General features: G+C 33.5%; 1 protein-coding gene across 3 annotated transcripts in view; it reads left to right on the top strand.

The window, feature by feature from the left end:
- LOC118189122 (multidrug resistance-associated protein 1-like) overlaps positions 1-19,185 on the top strand; it is a 190,529-nt gene that overhangs the window by 6,655 nt on the left and 164,689 nt on the right. For all 3 annotated transcript variants that reach the window (XM_085824093.1, XM_085824104.1, XM_085824099.1), the window contains exons 2-4: positions 560-736; positions 827-949; positions 17,668-17,805. In XM_085824093.1, the coding sequence (XP_085680219.1) occupies positions 560-736; positions 827-949; positions 17,668-17,805 (438 nt within the window). The remainder of the gene's footprint in view (positions 1-559; positions 737-826; positions 950-17,667; positions 17,806-19,185) is intronic.

The raw sequence follows: 19,185 nt of genomic DNA, 5'->3' as shown, positions 1-19,185 counted from the left end.
ATTATCTTACCCTTTTCTATGGAAAGCAAAGTGTTACGTGCTTCCTTTTCCTGTAGTGTGTAAAGACCTGTAGTATGTAAAGGAAAAGAAGGAAGATATTTTACACTATTTCTTTCATCTACTAAGAGTACAAATAATGATTAAAGGAAACTTTGAAAAATTAAATTTTGTATGGAATGTTTTATTATTATCTCCTGATGAGATTAAGTTATAGTTTTATTAACTGTTTACATTTTTTATGGAACTTTATGTGGATGAACAAACATATCTAATAAGTATACTTATATATATATATAAATCAGCAACATGGCAGAGCCTCATATCTGCATTTTTTAGGTTATTTTCTAATGTTTTTATGACATGGCAGAAGAGAGGTATATATTCTTTAGAAAAGTAAGCAGAGCATTATGTAAAATTCATAATTTGCCTCAAGTATCAGATCTTTCAATGCATTATTTTTGAAACATAAGTTTTGCATGCCCTCTTCGGAGGGCATTGTGTAAAAACATAAAATTATTTTATTTATTTATGTATTTGAATGCATTTGTGGTCATTACAGAACCAAACCTTATTTTGGGATACTACAACTCCAGTTTTCACACCTTGTTTCTTGAAATTAGCCTTAATATGGGGACCTGTTGTATTTTTTTGGATATTTGCTCCTGCAGAGATTTACTATCTAATAAAGAACAAAGAAAAAAAAATTCCATGGTCTGCTCTAAATATAGCAAAATTGGTAAGAAATTCATTTTGTGATTTCTCATCTCACTCTGTTACTTGTTTTGATTTGGCAAATTTCTCAAGCAAAATTTGTTCTCCCTTCCAGGTAGGTGTGTTTCTTATGATGGTACTCACTATAACAGATATGATTTATCAGATGATTCGATTCACAAAGGAAGATGTTCGTCCTGTAGAATATTATACACCTTTTGTTCTTTTTGTCACAATGGTAGGTATAGATATATTTATTTTTAAGGAGGCTGATTATTAAATTTTTCATTTTTTAAAAACTTTCATTGTCATTGAAATTAAAACTTTTAGTTTAAGAAAAACAAATTGAAGTGGAAATGAAAGTATATATATATATATGGTACATACAGTCAAAAGTCGTTAATTCGGACACCCATAATCCGGAATGATCTATATAATCCGGACCTCAAAGCTACAAACTTGACGCATGCGTGTAAGACCTTTACTGCTGCGAATATGTGTGTGTGCATCCGCATAATACGTTTACACATGCGCGTTTAATGTATAACGAATGGTATAAGCTAAGCTAAAATTATCTAATTCAGTTAATGTTGCAGATTGCATTGTTCCTTAATCTTCGAATTGGATCCGGCTTATTATTTTTTGCAGATTGTTAGAGCAATTTTAGAAAAGGAAGCTTGAACTTTCAATTATGTCAAGGAGAATTTCCGATATATATTTACTAATATGTAAAGGATCTACAAAGCGAAAGTATGTTTCAAAGTCCATTAAACAAAAGTGAAATTGCTGCAAAAAATGGATAAAGGCATATCCTTTGTTTCTCTAACCATTCCGAAATCTGTTTATCAATTTCACGTAGCTCTGCGGCCGGGGGGGAGGGAAAACGCCGCATTGCGCAATGGAAGTTGATCTGTCAGCACTATCCCAGGGTGTTTGTGTTCCGGGGATTTTGAACTTTGATCCCCGGAAATTCCAAGGATCGTCGTTCAAAAGGAAGTAGGAATAATAATGAATTATTTATTTTGATCTGGGTAATTTTGTTTGCTTTGAAAGCAGAAAACGCAAGGTCAGTGTGTGTGGTAAAAACGTTTCCTTTCATTCTCCAAAGGCAGTGATAATGCGTGAAAAGGGGGAAAAAACTTCTTTTTTGTTCTTTCCGTATTGAGAGTTATGACTCATTCCCCCGGTTCTCTGACATTCTTTTCTGGATTCTTTTCGGCAAGTAGGCGCGGCAGGAAAAAAAGGGAGAGACTTCGTTCGACCAGATGTGCGATCACGTGACTCTGGGTTCAAAGGTCTTATCTCTCCTGGCGTGGCACCAATAAGTAGAGAAGGGGGATTTTTCGCCGTATTAGCTATTTGTCATTGATCGCTTCTCAGCTTTTTTCCTCCGCTGTGTAAAATTTTCGTTTCATTTATTGATGCAGGTGTAAATTTTTCGTTTCGTTTATTGAAATTTTTTTTTTTTTTTTTTTTTTAATGTATGCAAGAGAATTTTACTATGAAATTTCTCGATATAAATAATGATATTATACAATTAGAAGAAGGTGTCCGGAATGCATTTAGGTGGAATTGGATTGAACGGAGAGATGGTAATGGGAATACCATCGGCACATGGTGCAAGAAAATAAATGTTGCTGGACAAGCATATTGTGTTTTTTGTAACTCACTGCTGAAGTATGGTGGGGAAGGATTCAAGGCTTTCACAAATCATTCTAAAACTGTGACGCACATAAAATATTCAAAGTGCATTAGACATTCAATGACTTTAAGTAATTATGCTAATTCAAAAAATACTGATGACTTGCTGGAGACTGTTGCTCGGCCATTGGATATAGTGACAAGAAAAGCACGCCAAGAGGTATTAATAACTTCATTTATCGCCGAGAATTCTCTTTCTTTCAATGTAGCTCCCAATTTAATTGAACTCTGCAAACAGTTGAGCCGCGATCAGACGGCACTAAACTCGTTGGAAATGTCCAGGACTTCTGCATGTTAGAAGATGAAATATGGGCTCGCAAAAACTATTAAGGAAAATATCATTAAAACTTTAAAGGAGACTCCATTTTCTCTAAATTTGGATGAAAGTACTAGCAATGCTCAAGAAAGTATACTGGCAATATTGGTGAAGTTTTATGACAACAATCAAAATGAAGTTGTAGTTCATCATTTTGCATCTCTAAAGATGGAATCTTGCAATTCAGAAGCTGTTTTTAAAGCAGTTGTTAATACTATTGAAGATAATAATATTCCATGGGCAAACTTAATTAGTGTATTAATGGACTCATGTAACACTATGCGTGGAAAAAAAAGGGTGTTGAATCCAGACTACGATCAAACAAAGCACCCCACTTATTAGATATTGATGGTGACACATGTCACACAGCTAATAACTGTGCAAAAAAATTTGCTTCATGTTTTGATAGATACTTAGAAGATTTGTTTGATGACATCTATTTTGATATGAAAAGCTGCAGTAAAAGAGAAAATTTTTTTCAAAATCTGTGAATCCCTTGCCATTAAAAAACTTAAGCCCTTGAAGAGACCAGACCACAGGTGGGTGTACATTTTATGTGTTTTAGAAAGAATCAAAGATCTGTGGGATGCTCATATTGCATTTTATTTTCACTACTTGGATAAAACTGATAAAGGGGATTATTTTTCTTATGTTGAAACTGTATACAATAAAAGAAATATTTCTGCAGCTCAGAAAAAAATTGTTGAAGGAATGTATTCTTGCTTGCATTCCCAACAACTCACAAAGGATGCTTTAGCTCGGAAAAAAAGAATGCTAAATGGGTTATTTGTTATGCAAAACAAAACTTTATTGCATATGGCATTATATTCAGCAGTATTACCAGAGTTCAACACATATATTAAATTATTTGAAACAAAAAAAAACCAATGCTTCATTTAATACATTCCAGTATTTATAAATTGATGGCAAAATTTTTCTCTTTTATTATGAAGCTAGAAAATATAGAGTGCACATCTTATAATGATTTATTAAAGGTTGATGTCACAAATCCAGAATTCCATTTACCTAGCAAAGTAATATTTACTGGTGCAGAAGCTTCCACTCTCCTGAAGAAATTATCAAAAAATCATCCAATAGCAAAAGAATTCCAAATTTCTCTGATGAAAGCTTATACTAATACAGCACAGCATATGAAACAGAAATTACTCCTTAAAAATTCATATCTAATTAGTTTTACAGCATTAGATCCAGAGCTAAGAGGTAAAACCAGAACAATATTAGCTTTTGAAAAATTATCATCTTTTATGTCCCATATTTTTAGGGATAATGAAAAGTCAAAAGTAGAAGCTGAAATAAGGTTATACCAGAGTGATATTGATAACACCAAAGAAATGCTCTACACATCTGATGAAAGTGGAAATCAAGTAAAGTGTACAATTGATAAATATTGGTCTAAAGTTTTTAATTTAAAAGATGATTTCACAAATGATTATAAGTATTCTACATTGGCTAAATTGGTCAAAGCCTGCCTTAGCTGCTTCCATGGCCCATTAGTGGAAAGTGCATTCAACTTAATGGATACACTTGTCACTGACTATAGAACCTCTCTTAAGATTGATTCCCTAGATGCAGTGCAGACTATTAAATATGATTTAATGGCTTCTAAAGAAACCTCATGTGAAAAATATGGCTAAAAAAATCCAATGACTGATCCAATTCACAAAGATCTCTTACTGAATATGAACAGAAGTTGGAAAACATATCAAGAGGACTTAAAAACATGTATTTCAGATGAGTCACCTATAAAAGTCTCTGAAAAACCTTCTACATTAGCAGAAAAGCAAACTGCTTCTACCTCTGCATGTGCAGTTCTCGAAGAAATTTCTTCAACTGTAAATGAGGAAAATAAAAGTCAACCTTCCTGTAATTATGAAGTTCACCACAAAAGAAAGACAAGCCCACAAACATCAGAAAATAAAAAAAAGCAGTAGAAATTAGATAATTTTTTTTTAAAGAGTTAATTCAGGTAATTTAAAATATTTACATAAAATGTAGTAGTTTATATGTTTGAAAATTTATGGTTATTAATTTTGCAAAAAAAGTAATACATTGAACTTATATAATTAGGTCATTCAATACTTCATAATTGTAATTTTTCATTTTTCTCCCCCCCCCCTCTTGAAACTCCAAAATGTCGGTAGTAAGTCCGTAAAAGTTTCAGGGGATTTTTTGAGGTCCCACAAACACCCCTGCTATCCTTATCTTCAGGGCAGATGTTTTTGTTTTATTTGGCTTATAATTCCTTACTAAATGTAGTATTTCATCTCAATGTACTCCTTCTATGATATTATTTAAACAAATTCCTCGTCATTATAATTCGCTTTCGATAGTGAAGAAAGTGACACAGAGGCTATTGAAAACGAAAAAATTTCGATTGACAAATTAGTCTGTATTCTTGACACAGCAATTATAGGACTTGAACAGCTGAACTTAATAACTGAACAAGAAATTTTGTCTGTTTATAGAATTAAAGAGAAAGTATTATCACGTAAAACGAAGCAACTTAAACAACTTACATTGAAAGAAATGTTTATTAAAGTAAACAAATAAATATTAAGCTTTTTTTTTTTTTTTTTTTGTAAATTTTTATACCCTTTAGATCATAATTGTTCTTTATTTCATAAATTACGGTTTCATATTGTTTAGTAAAAAGCTCAAGTACTTGTTTATTTATTTATTTATTTATTAATATTTTTTTATTATTATTTTGAATGAAAATTGGTAGAAATTGGGAAGTATTTAAATATTAAAAACTGCAGTATTGTTTGATGAAGTTAAGAGAAGGTTTAGAGTTTGGCTTGTTTTGGTAGCATAAAGTAGTTCCAAACTCGTAGCAAACATAAAGCAAATTATCAATATGGCTGAAATTAACTACAAAGACTTAAAAAAGTTTAAATTAACCTTTTTATCAAAACAGAATTCTTGTGCTAGTCAACCACCAGTTGTAGCAGTATAATTTAAAGTAATGGTCAAATTCAAATTTAAAATGTAGGCTAGTAATCAAAGATCATACAATTAATTTAAATCTAAGCTGGCTCAGAAAAGTCCATGCTTCCTTATTATACTATAGTAAAGTGACCACACGTCTTGATTTTGGCGGGACAGTCCCGCTTTTTGAAGGACTGTCCCGCGTCCGGCCAATTTTTTAAAATATCTTGCTTTTTAGAAAACATCTGCATTTGTTATTTTAAATGTACTGTAAAAATATATTACCTATTATTTATTAATTATTATAGCGAATATAAAGAAATAAAAAATACATAAATAAAAAAACACATAAAATGCATGCAGAGTAAACTAAATTAGGCGATGTAGCGAGTTAGATTTACTCGGTGGTTTTCGATCATTGTCGTTATGTCTTGCCAAGGAATATGTATTATTAACGGAGGAACAGCTAGCATTAGCTGAAGGGCTATTTGCTTTCCACACCATAAACCACAATCAAAATTTCAGATCAATTGATTGTATGCCGAAAATGATCAAAACATTGTACTACAAAAAATATTCATGTGCAAGGACAAAAACCGAAGCAATTATTCGTAATGTTTTTTCACCATATTCGTTTTCACAATTACAGGAAGAATTAGATTAAATGCACATTTATATCCATATATTATGATGCTTCCAACTACAAAGATTCAAAATTATTTCCCATAATTGTTAGACATTTTGATCCAGAAACAGGAATTAAAATTGGAATATTAGATTTTGTTTCATTTCCGGGTGAAATTTCACAAATAATTTTTGATTCAATAAGTACTATTTTTTAAAAAAATAATTCAAACAATAAAATTATTGCCTATTGTGAGGATAACACTAACGCGGATTTTTGTGGTAAAGCTAGAAGAGGCATCAATAACGTTTTTACGAAACTTAACGAACATTTGAATAAAAAAATTATCAGAGTAGGTTGGGCAGCGCACATTCTACATAATACTATTCAAACAGCATCTCACTTACTTCCAGTGGATGTTGAAAATATTATTGCAAAAATTTATTCGTATTTTTATATATACTGTGCGTGTTGAAAGTTCGAAGGATTTTTGTGAAAGTGCAGAAATCGAATATTAAAGAATTATTGGTTGCAGCAAAACACAATGGCTAGCTCTTTTACCAGCTGTAGAAAATGTTTTAAAAATATACGAACCATTAAAATCATACTTTTCATCACAAGCTAAATGTTCAAGAATATTGCAGCTCTTTTTTGAAAATGGCACATCACAAATTTGGTTTCAGTTCATCCACAGCCAAGCTATATTAATTCACAATGCTGTGAAAATTATTGAAGGGGACAAAATTTCAATTATGGAAGTGTCAAATGAAATCAATGATTTGAAAACAAAATTGCGAGAAAGAATTGATAACGATTATGTTTATTTAGTTATTCGAAAGGACATCACTAGGTTTGGAAGAACAAGATGCAATTAAACAACCTGATTTTCTGAAAGAAGTCAGAAATTTTATAACAACTGCTTGAAATATCTTAAACAGGGTTGCCACGCTACCTGGAAAACCGGGAGAACCGGAAAAAGTCAGGGAATTCGAAAATTGACCAAAAAATTCAGGGAATTTAAGTATTTTTGTCAAAATCTGGAAAAGTCAGGGAAGTTCATACAACGATCCCGCCAAAAAAAGCGTCTTTTGCGGCCGACGTCGGAAGAGATAACATTTTGGCGAATTGTGTATCACGTGAGTGTCATTCGGGCAGCTGGCATAGAGCCAATTTTCGCAGCTCCAATTTGATTGTCTTTTAGAAAGGCAAAGCAAGTTTCCCGCAACTTTTGGTTTCCAGTATTCTCGAGAATCGCATGTGTAGTGCATGAATTAAAGAAAGTACCTGTTCTCGTATAAAACAAAATGGGTTTAATCCTATCATGGAGGTTAGAATCAAAGAATATGTATTGTAAAGAAGGAAAACCTCTCTGCAACAGACGTGGCTCCGTTCCATCATAGAGGGAAACAGCTATGCATGCATGATATATCTCTTGCTAAAGCTCGAAACCGGTGTCGAAGTTCGAAGGTCACGTTATCAAGAGTTAATAAAATGAATATCGTTTAAAATTTCTTTAACCACTTGCGCAAAAAGGACGTGCCACGCACGTCGAGATGCTTTTGTCTCAAACCGCGAGCGACGTGAACACTGCGTCGATAAGCATTTATCGCAAAAATGAAAATAGCGTGGTGCACACGTCGCCTAACAACGGGATTGTTTATTTCTCGAGTTACAGCTCTGGATTGTACTCGCAGATGCGGAGCGGCGTAAATGAGACTCTTTGCCGCTTGTTATATTGTAGCGCACGGCACCGCAATTGTGAAGTTTAGTCTTATCGCAAGTGGTTAAATATTTTTTAGCGCAAGTAAATTAATTCATGGATTAGTTATTTTCAGGAGAAAAAAAAAAAAACTACGAAAATCCGTTTTTAAAATTATTGCGAAAAATCCAAGAAGAAACGTCCTTTGATAAAGCGTTTCTTCTTAGATTTTTCGCAATAATTTAAAAACGGATTTTCGTAGCTTTCTTTTTGTCAAAGAAAGTTTCTTCTTAACACGTGTTTCTCAATTTCCTGTTCACATCGCGGAGAGGGAAATTCTGGCCGCCAGGTTCGGTCGCCAAATCCCTTGGCAAATTTTCCCTCCGCATTCTAGCGGTGTAATAGCATTTTACTTGTATGGAACCTTTTCTTCTTTACATAGACGTTCTTTGGTTAGAATAATCTCCATGTATGGTTCAATGGGATTTGGCGACATGATGATGCGCAGTAAACGGGGTCATTTTGGTCTTGGCGACTGTTCGATGTTATGCAAATTGTATTTCTTTCTTTGTACCGAGGAGCGGCGCAGATGCAAATTTGTTAGGTTTTTAAAGCTCGCGGTTAGAGCTTCGAGGTTGCTGTGAATTACTGGAGTTTCAACTAAGCGGAGGTTCTTCTGAGTTTGTGTTGGTAAGCCGCCACTGAAGTCGGAGTTTGTGTGGTCTTTGCCGTTCCTCAACTAACTTACTATTTGAAAGTCAATAAAGAAGTTTCGGTCAAGTTAGGAGTCTGAGGTTTTTTGGGTTCTATACTGAAGTAACATCAAGTTAATTTACAGTCCACTATTTTTAACAACGGAACGTACATGTGTTATGGTCCGTCGGCTACGGAGTCACAGTAAATTTGGTGAGTCAGTGTGTTTTTTTATCTTTCTTATTAGATAATGGAATTTACAACGCTTAAGACTAAAAAGCGTGTAGCTAAAGCTAAGTTAAGTAAACTGAAAGAGAAAATTACAGTGACTTACGATTCTGCTGATGTTGATCAGTTGGAACTTTTTAAATCTAGATTAAATGACTTAATGACCGAACTTTCGGATATTTTTAGTAACATATTTGTAGTGTGTGAAGAAAAAGATATTGATGTATTTATAGAAGAACAACAGGTCATACAAAATACTGCTGATGAGTTAATTTTAATGCTAACCAGAGTTAAGAATGTTAAAGACATTAGTGTGGAAACTAAATCTTGTGAAATAGCGAGTATACGCTTACCTAAGCTAACTCTTCCTGTATTTAGTGGCAGTACTGAAGAATGGTTATCATTTTTTGATTTATTTAAAACGGCGATAGTGGATAATGACCGTTTATCAGGTGCACAAAAGCTACAATATTTAAAGGGTTCTTTAAAAGGAGATGCTTTGCGGATTGTTCAAGCTTTAACTATTTGTGACAGGAATTTCGAAATAGCGTGGCATTTATTGTGTCAAAGATTTTCATATAAGAGAGAATTACTTTCATCGTTATTAAAGAAAATCTTGTATTTATCAAATTTACAATCTGAAATTCCTAGTCAGATATTAGCGTTAGTAGACACTGTAAGAGAGTGTGTATGTTCATTTGAAAATCTAGAATTCAAAGTGGAGCAATTCGCGGATACTATTTTAATATTAATAGTACAGTTTAAATTGGATTCTTCGACGAGAGGATGGTGGGAAAGAACATTAAAGAGTGAGGAAATACCAACACTTAATAATCTGCTAGAGTTCTTGAAATCTCATGCCAGAACCTTGCAAGCAGGTAAAACGCAAGGTGTTAAAAAACAAATCACAAAAGACAAATTAACTTCATTGGCTTCAGAGATTCGCGCGCAGTGTACGTATTGTAAAGCCGGTCATTCAGTTTTTAAATGTAATAAGTTTTTAAATCTGTATGTTCAGGAACGCGTTAATTTTGTCAAGAGAAATAATGTTTGTTTTAATTGTTTGGTTTCAAACCATAAAGCTTTCGAGTGTAGAAGTACACATAAATGTAAAAAGTGCTTTAAAAATCATCACACACTACTGCATTTCGAAAGAGTTCAAAATGAACCAAAGGCACGTAAAGGAGTTACGAACAGTTCGAATGAATTATCAGTGACGGCTAAGCCATTTTTCCCTGGACCAGAACCTCGCGCTCAATCGGCTGGGTCAGGGAAGAATATCGCAAGTTCTAGTCCAGTAATTAAATCTTGTGTTTCAGACTTTAATTTTCAGAGTGAAGTTTTATTATGTACGGCTGTTATTAAAGTGTTAGATTCATCGGGTGAATACCAGTTGTGTAGAGCCCTCCTTGACCCTGGCAGTCAAGCTAGCCTGATTTCAGAAGATTGTGTACAAAGGCTAGGGTTAGCAAGAAGAAATGCCAAAGTTTTTATTTCATGTTTAGGGTCTTTGGATACGAAAACTAATGGGATTACGGAAATAAACTTCGTTCCGCATTTTCCGACGAAAGTGTCATTTAAAACACCAGTATTTATCATCAATAGAATTATTGGAACTTTGCCGCATTTTACATTGGATAAGAAGTACGTTGAGGAATATAATGATTTAATGTTAGCAGATCCAACGTTTTACAAAAGTGGGCCTGTTGATATACTTTTAGGCGTAGATATTGCCTTACCTCTTTTAAAGGGAGAAATAATTAAATGCGAAGAAGGTAAACCGGTAGCTTCTCGTTCTGAACTAGGATGGTTATTTCAGATAGTGTGAATAATTCAACAGAAATTAATCCTACTATCTATGTTAATAATATACAAGTGGAAACTGATCAGATGCTGTCTGACTTTTGGAAATTGGATGCTGTACCTACGTTTGACATGCTTACTAAATCGGAGAGAGCATGTGAAGATTATTTCAAATCTACATATACGAGAGAGGAAAGTGGGGTATATACTGTGAAATTACCGTTTCACTCTCCGCCTTCTCAGCTTGGAGATTCCAGACAATTAGCTATGCGTAGATTCCAATCTTTAGAAAATTCACTTCTAAAAAGGCCTCAGATATATGAACAGTATAAGGATTTCATGAGGGAATACCTTGTGCTGAGACATATGGAGAGAGTGCCTGAGGGAGAGATTCTTATTGACTCTACGTATTACATGCCTCATCATGCCGTATTAAAGGAATCGAGTACTACGACTAAACTGAGAGTTGTTTTCGATGCTTCAGCTAAAACGACATCGGGTCTTTCATTGAATGATATTTTGATGGTTGGGCCAAGAGTTCAGCAAGAGCTGTTTCCAATTCTTCTACGGTTTAGAACTCACAAAATTGCAGTATGTGCCGATGTAGAGAAGATGTTCAGACAAATTCGTGTCCACCCAGAAGATACAAATTGGCAACGGATGCTTTGGAGGGATAGTCCTAGTGAGCCCTTGAGTACATTTAGATTAGTGACAGTTACATATGGGACTGCCTGTGCGCCATATTTGTCTACTAGAGTAATGAAACAACTTGCATTAGATGAACAAGTGAGATTTCCTTTAGCATCAAAAATTGCCCTTCGTGATTTTTATGTTGATGATTTGCTTTCAGGGGCACAAAGTGAAGAGGAAGCAAATGTTCTAGTTCAGCAGTTGAATGAAATGATGAAAAGGGGTGGATTTCGCTTAAGGAAGTGGATTTCAAACAGTTCAGCTATTTTAGAGAATATTCCCGAGTGCTTACGAGAATCCAGTATTTCTCTTGAAATAAACAGTGACTAGAAAGTAAAAGTATTGGGAATTAATTGGAACAACTCTAGTGATACGTTTCATTTTTCGGTATGCATAAGTGATAAAGAGTTTACTAAGAGGACTATTTTATCAGAAGTAGCCAAAATCTTTGATCCAATGGGATGGTTAGCGCCAACAATAATATACGCGAAAATATTATTACAAGAGTTATGGAACTTACAGCTGGGTTGGGATGAACTCGTTGATAAGAGAATAAGTAGAAAATGGAAGCGTTTCTATCTAGAATTACCCTTACTTTCAAGCTTACAATTTCCGAGGTATGTCTTGAGTCCGAAGGCAGTAGTGATAGATATCCATGCTTTCTGCGACGCTTCAGAAAAGGCTTATTGTGCAGTCATCTATCTCCGTACAATCGACCTTAATTCGTCAGTCAAAGTCAGCCTTCTGACATCGAAAACCAGAGTAACGCCCTTAAAAACCCAGTCTCTTCCGAGACTAGAGTTGTGTGCTGCGTTACTTTTAGCAAACCTCTTACATGCAGTATTATCATGCATAGAACTCCCTATTAACAATATTTACGCATGGACCGACTCGCGGGTTACATTGGCATGGGTTTCGTCCGAACCTCGCCGTTGGCTACCTTTTGTGGCAAATCGAGTTGCAAAAATCCAGGAAGCTGTTCCAGGTATTCAATGGAATTATGTTGCTGGGAAAGAAAATCCTGCAGACTGTGGGACCAGAGGTTTTATTCCATCAGAATTCCTACAATGTGAGTTATGGTTGAAGGGACCGCAGTGGTTAAACGAATCCGTAATTCATGTACAGCAAAATTCAAGTGTAGAATTAGAGGGTGAGGTTATGTTGAAGGAATTGAAAAAGAGTTTCAGTTCAAATATTTCCAAATTTGAAGAGCCTAGTGTGTTTTCAAGATTTTCGTCATGGTTAAAGTTATGTCGAGTGTTAGCGTGGTGTTTAAGATTTAGAAATAATTGTAGCAAGTTACCTACAGAGCGTATAAAGGGTTATTTATCTACTGAAGAATTCTGTGAAGTTACTTCTATGATTGTTAGGATTGTGCAAAGAGCCGAATTTCCAGAAGAATTATTCTGTTTAGAATCTGGTAAACCCTTGAAGACATCAAGTAAATTACTGTCTTTAAGTCCTTTCTTGGATTCCGCGGGAGTAATGCGTGTAGGCGGAAGGCTCAGAAACTCTGCAGTTTCAAATAATCAGAAACATCCTATGATTTTACCTAAGAATCACAATATTACGCGTTTAATTATTAAGCATTATCATGACACGTATCTTCACGCAGGTACGCAGCTACTCACTTCTGTCATACGACATAGATTTTGGATTGTGAATGCTAGAGATATTATAAGAAAGTGTATAAACCAATGTGTTATCTGCTGTAGAGTTAGAGCGCAAACTGCATTTCAGCTAATGGCAGATTTACCCGCTTCAAGAGTTACTCAAAGTAGAGCTTTTTCTCGTGTAGGGATTGATTTAGCAGGACCATTTAACGTTAAATATCGTCCTGGTAGAGGAGTCAAAATCTTTAAGTGTTACATATGTCTATTTATTTGTTTTACTACAAGAGCAATACACTTAGAATTAGTTGGAGATCTTTCAACAAAATCATTCCTCGCGACACTTAAGCGGTTTACAGCTCGTAGAGGCACACCGTGTGAAATTCACAGTGATTGTGCAACGAATTTTATAGCAGCTAATAAAGAATTAAGGAAAGCCTTTTCTATTGTTCAACGTGATGAACAGCTACAGGGTTATATTTCTTCAGAAAATATTAAATGGTTATTTAATCCTCCCTCTTCCCTCATTTTGGAGGGCTTTGGGAAGCGGGTATCAAGTCTATGAAACATCACTTAAAAAGATGTTTAGGAACACTTATTTTAACATACGAGGAATTTTTGACATTAATAACCCAAATTGAATCCTGTCTTAATTCTAGGCCTTTAGTACCAGCTTCAAGTGATTGTAGTGACTTGGAGGCGATAACACCAGGACACTTTTTAACCGGAGCGGCTTTAAGCGCTATTCCAGAATCTAACCAAATTCAAGAAACCATGAGCTGCAGTGACCGTTGGAGGAACGTGCAAAGGTTATTTCAACATTTCTGGAATCGTTGGAGCAGTGAGTATTTATCTAGATTGCAGCAGAGACCCAAGTGGTGCAAGTTACAACAAGATCTGAAGATTGGTGATATGGTTCTTATTAAGAACGAAAATCTACCTCCGCTACGTTGGAAATTAGGTAGAATTATTAACGTGCATGCTGGTCTGAATGAGAAAGTTCGAGTGGTGAGTTTACGCACGTCTAAAGGTGAAATAAAATGACCTACAGCAAAGCTATGCGCTTTGCCATTTAATTCTTGATTTAGAGACTTTAATTTTTATTTTTCACGTTTATGCAGTTCAACAGTTTAAATTTATTGTTTGAACCCCCTTGGGACTTCAAGGCTGGGGCTATGTTCGATGTTATGCAAATTGTATTTCTTTCTTTGTACCGAGGAGCGGCGCAGACGCAAATTTGTTAGGTTTTTAAAGCTCGCGGTTAAAGCTTCGAGGTTGCTGTGAATTACTGGAGTTTCAACTAAGCGGAGGTTCTTCTGAGTTTGTGTTGGTAAGCCGCCACTGAAGTCGGAGTTTGTGTGGTCTTCGCCGTTCCTCAACTAACTTACTATTTGAAAGTCAATAAAGAAGTTTCGGTCAAGTTAGGAGTCTGAGGTTTTTTGGGTTCTATACTGAAGTAACATCAAGTTAATTTACAGTCCACTATTTTTAACAACGGAACGTACAGCGACAATTTCAAAATTGTGCCCAAAGCCTTAACGTATACTAGAATTTTACCGCAAAATCTTTTTAAACCTTTTTTTTTTTTCTTTTTAATAAATACCTTGCCGTTTTGCAGTAAAATAAAAAAATAGTAATCAGTCATCTGGGCTAACCATGTAATATAACTATATTCACTAAAATATCGTTGAGTATTCTAATTCAATTTTTAATTATCTTTATTTTTATCTTATTCGTATAATTTAATGTTGCTTCTTCCCTCTAAATTTATTTATTATTAGTAAATAATATTTCCAAATTTCAGGAAATTTTCTCTGGCATAATCCTGAAATTAATTCTTGCAGTATGATGACATACCATCACGAAATTTAATGCACATATTTTTTATGTATGCTGCGAAATAAATATAAAATACCTCAATTTATTAAAATAGATTTCTTTCTTTCGTTTAGCTGCAGAATGTCTGCAAAAAAAGCCTTATTTTATTCCAGATTGGGAAGATTCTAATCTCAATCTTCAGTTGAGAAAGCAACAACTATTATAATTATATTTGTGTTTTCAAGTGTTAAGGTGCCTTTTAAGAACATACCTCACACAAATTAAATTTACCTAAAATCTAACCTAACTATTTAGCATTGCGTTGTGATTTATAAGGACCGGATCAGCCTCGTGTTGAACTGGTGATGATCATGAGTAAATAAAACATACATTTGTTATCCAATGTATATATCTTACATTTTATTAAGTTTCTTAAGTGGAAAAGTAAACAAAATTATCAAACAAAGTATACGAAGAATAATTAAGAATAAATGTTCCCTGGGATTTATTGAATAATTAAGTGAATTTGCTACACAATACAAGTAATACCATAATTAATTTCCCTCCTAGCACAGCCAACGTACATTACGCGGATAGACTGGAATTTTCTTGAAACACACCTGGAAAACCTGGAAAAGTCAGGGAATTTCATTCTCCTGTTTGAGTGGCAACCCTGCTTAAAGAACAGACAGCTCTTTGAGGATATTAAAATTTTTCATTGGATGACGTTAAAAAAGGAGATTTTATAGGAATTTGTGGAAAAATCTTTTTAATATATTAGTAACCATTTTCAATAAAATAATATTTTCAAAAATGATCTTTTTGTTGAGGTGTCATTGTTAAAAAGATACGTTACTGATGAAAAAAATAAATGTTGGTTGCCTGCAAATGTGGAAACAGACAAAAATGGATGGAGTTATTCCTTCATTTTAAACAGAATAATATTCCTCATGAAAATATTTTGAAAACTGCAGAAAATGCGCTCTCCCTTCCAGGAACAAATACAGCAACAGAACTTGTTTTTTCTAGTGTCAATAAAATATGGACAATTGAAAAAATGCAGTTGAACATTAAAACTTTAAAATCTGTATCAAGAGTAAAATATAATTTGACCAATTCATGTAAGACGACATTTTAATAAATGATCTAAATCTATTACGATGATTCTGTCTATTAATAATTATTTAATAAATGATTTGAATCACTCAGATAAAAAATATGACCGCGAAAGAAAATCATATTTTTTAATAAAACTTTAAATTAATTAAAAAACATAATATTCAAATTATTGTTTTTTGAAAAATACTTTTATACTTACCAATAGTTAACAATAAATATATTTTTGTATATTTATAGACAAGTATATGAATGTATACAATAAAATTCATTTTTTTGAATTATTGGTCTGCTTTCATAAACAAATTACAATTCTCATTTCATTCCATTTCTCCCGCTTTGTCTCAATGAAAATGTGGTCGCTTTATATTATAGTGTATATTATACTCGCAAAATTTAAATGCTAATCAACCAAGATATAACATGCTGTGGGGTATAAGAACACTTGATGAGATTTCGGTGAGATATCTCATTGATTAGCAATTCAATCTTGGGGCCTGCTATAATAAGGAAGTACTGAACTAACTGGCATATGAAATTTAAATGTCAACAGCAGAATGCAAAGCTGAAGAATTACAAACATATCAGAGACGGCAGAAATAAAGTAACATGGCCTAAAGAAGCAGAAATATGCTCTGTCTTACAATAAAAAAAAACCTCGGCTTAAATATTATCTAACTGATTTGTATTCTGGTGGGGAAACAAAAAGGAGAAGTTATATTAAAGGCTGAAATTATAAACAACTGGTTAGTTTCAAATAATAACCTTAAAAAGTAATTGAGAAGTAATCCATAGAAAAGACTGCAAACTATGTATTATTACAACATTTCATCATTAGCATAAAATGTTATTTTTGGTGCTGATATTTGAATAGTGGAATTTTGCAGTGAACATAGCGTTTGGTATGAGTACTTATTTTATTTATTATACTAGTGTAAAATAGTACTTATTTTATTTATTATACTAGTGGTGTAAAATAGTACTTGTTGCTAAATATTACTCAGTAATATGAATAAAATTATCTGTATATCATCATTTTAAGTTTGCTATTTGAAATATTCTCACAGAAATGCTAGAATATTAGCTCTTATCTAATCCATAGAGTTCAAGTTGAAATAATAGTGACCAGAATTATTGATCCATAATGATTATTTTGTTTATGAGTAAGGTGAAGGGATCAGTCTTCCATGATATTAGAAGTATATCTTCACAGATCTTCTCTTTTTAATTATATAGTTGAACATTTTCATTTAAATGACTGAAGCATTGAAATAAAGAGTATCAGTTAAAAGAACAACTTTCTGCAAACAAATTCCATTAGTATATCTCACAATTTTCTTATCTCATGCCTTTAAAAAGTGTATTATTATGCTTTTGTGAATGGTTGCACTTGTTCATACATTTTTTTTAGCTTATAACTACTAATAATAAAAGATAAAAGTGAAGAAAACTACTATTTTGTATCTTGTATCTAGTAAATATCTTTGTTATGTGCTCTATCATGTGTGTTCTTAGTTAGAAAGGTATATGTTTTGATATTATAAAAAAAGCATATTAGCCATATTTTCATTACTTATAATTTAACATTGCGTGTAACATTGCATTTACATGAAAGTTGCTAAAAAATAAAAGTTGTAAATTATTGCTTGTTGTAGTATTTGAATATACATATAAATATGTGTAGATAATAGTTCATTTTTGTTTTCAGACTGCTGTTGCATCTATGATGATTATACATAGGAAGAAAGGGATGATTTCATCTCCGGTATTATTTTTATTTTGGTTCTTGTTGACATTAGGTACAGCTGGTGGCTATTATACTGCTATGCAGAAGGCAATTAATGAAGTAATTGCTTTTTTTTACTGTTATATTTTTATTTTATTTATTTTCTCTTTATATTTTTAAATAAATATTTATAGTTAGAATAGTTAAATAATTTTTTTCATATTTTCATTACTTTTAACTGAAATTATTCTATGATGCATAATGTATATAAATCAATATACAGGGTGGAGCATTATCGATTACCCATTTTGAAAGTAATATACATGACCTTGGAGACTATGAAACTCCAAATATTTTATATCATCCTTTTTCCTATACTTGTCCCTTTATGTACATTCCATGTAGACTGTACTACTGCGTTTTGTATGTATTTGCTGTAGTTATTTGCAAAACACTATTTCTACCAGTTAAGAACACTTGGATATGGTCTAGGACATCAGGGTTGCATGTTCAGTTTCCTCCTTGATTTGTTCCTTCAGGTCTTCTGCACTTCCAACTTAGCCCACAAATACATTACCCTTCAAGTGTCCTCAAAAGAAGTCTAGGGCCCTTATGTCTGAGGATCTGGCAAGCCACTGAATGTTACTGACATGTGAAATGTGATATGAGTTGGAAAGAATTTTCATAGTGTGTACTCCTCCACGAAGGCATCCCTCCCTTAAGGTAGATAGCCCCCGAGTGCTTTGTCGTAATCTAATAAACCAAACCAAACCAATCATGGTGTGTACATGATGAAACAATATGTGTGGGCAGTGACCTCATTCTGTTTTTACCAAATGTGTTGTATTTGACACTGATAGTTTTACTGTTTTGGAATGATAAACTTATGCAGCATGTGAGAATATTTTTCTCTGCTTACTCTGGTTGGTTAGCCATTAAGCATATAAAAAAGTATAGACCAGTTACTCTCATCTTGCTGATACCACAATAAATGATGGCTATTTGCTAGTATTGTGGCCTTTCATGTGAGTACTGTTTTGTGCCCAGTATCAGTTGTCTATTGACATAACCTGTCAAATGAAAGTTTGTTTCAGCAGTCTCAACAGGGACTGAATAAACTGAGAATTGTCATTTGACAGGGTTTATAACATGTTGCCTAATTGCATGTGTAATTCCTTGTCATAGACAATTAGTTCTTACTCAAGTTGTAATTTATATGGATGGGAATTAAGTTCTAAACCTAGGATTCTTAGCATGCCCTGTCCTAGTAATTATAATATTTAAACATGAAGCCATGCTGTGGATTCCTAACCACAGCCCTACAAATTGCCTAAATGTTCTTCAGTGTTTTCACTGTCCTTGTCCGTAGATGTGGTTTATTTTGTACGCTTCCACTAGAATGCCATTGTTTCGCCCATACATTCTTTTTTTTTTTTTTTTTTTTTTTTTTTTTTTTTTTTTTTTGTCTTCTCTCATTGCCAACTGCTTCTTAAAGCATGC

Source organism: Stegodyphus dumicola, chromosome 1 (genome assembly GCF_044657685.1).
Source record: "Stegodyphus dumicola isolate Sdum_Otavi_A_Nest chromosome 1, ASM4465768v1".
Lineage (NCBI taxonomy): Eukaryota > Metazoa > Arthropoda > Arachnida > Araneae > Eresidae > Stegodyphus > Stegodyphus dumicola.
This window is presented reverse-complemented; position numbering and strand designations above follow the sequence as displayed.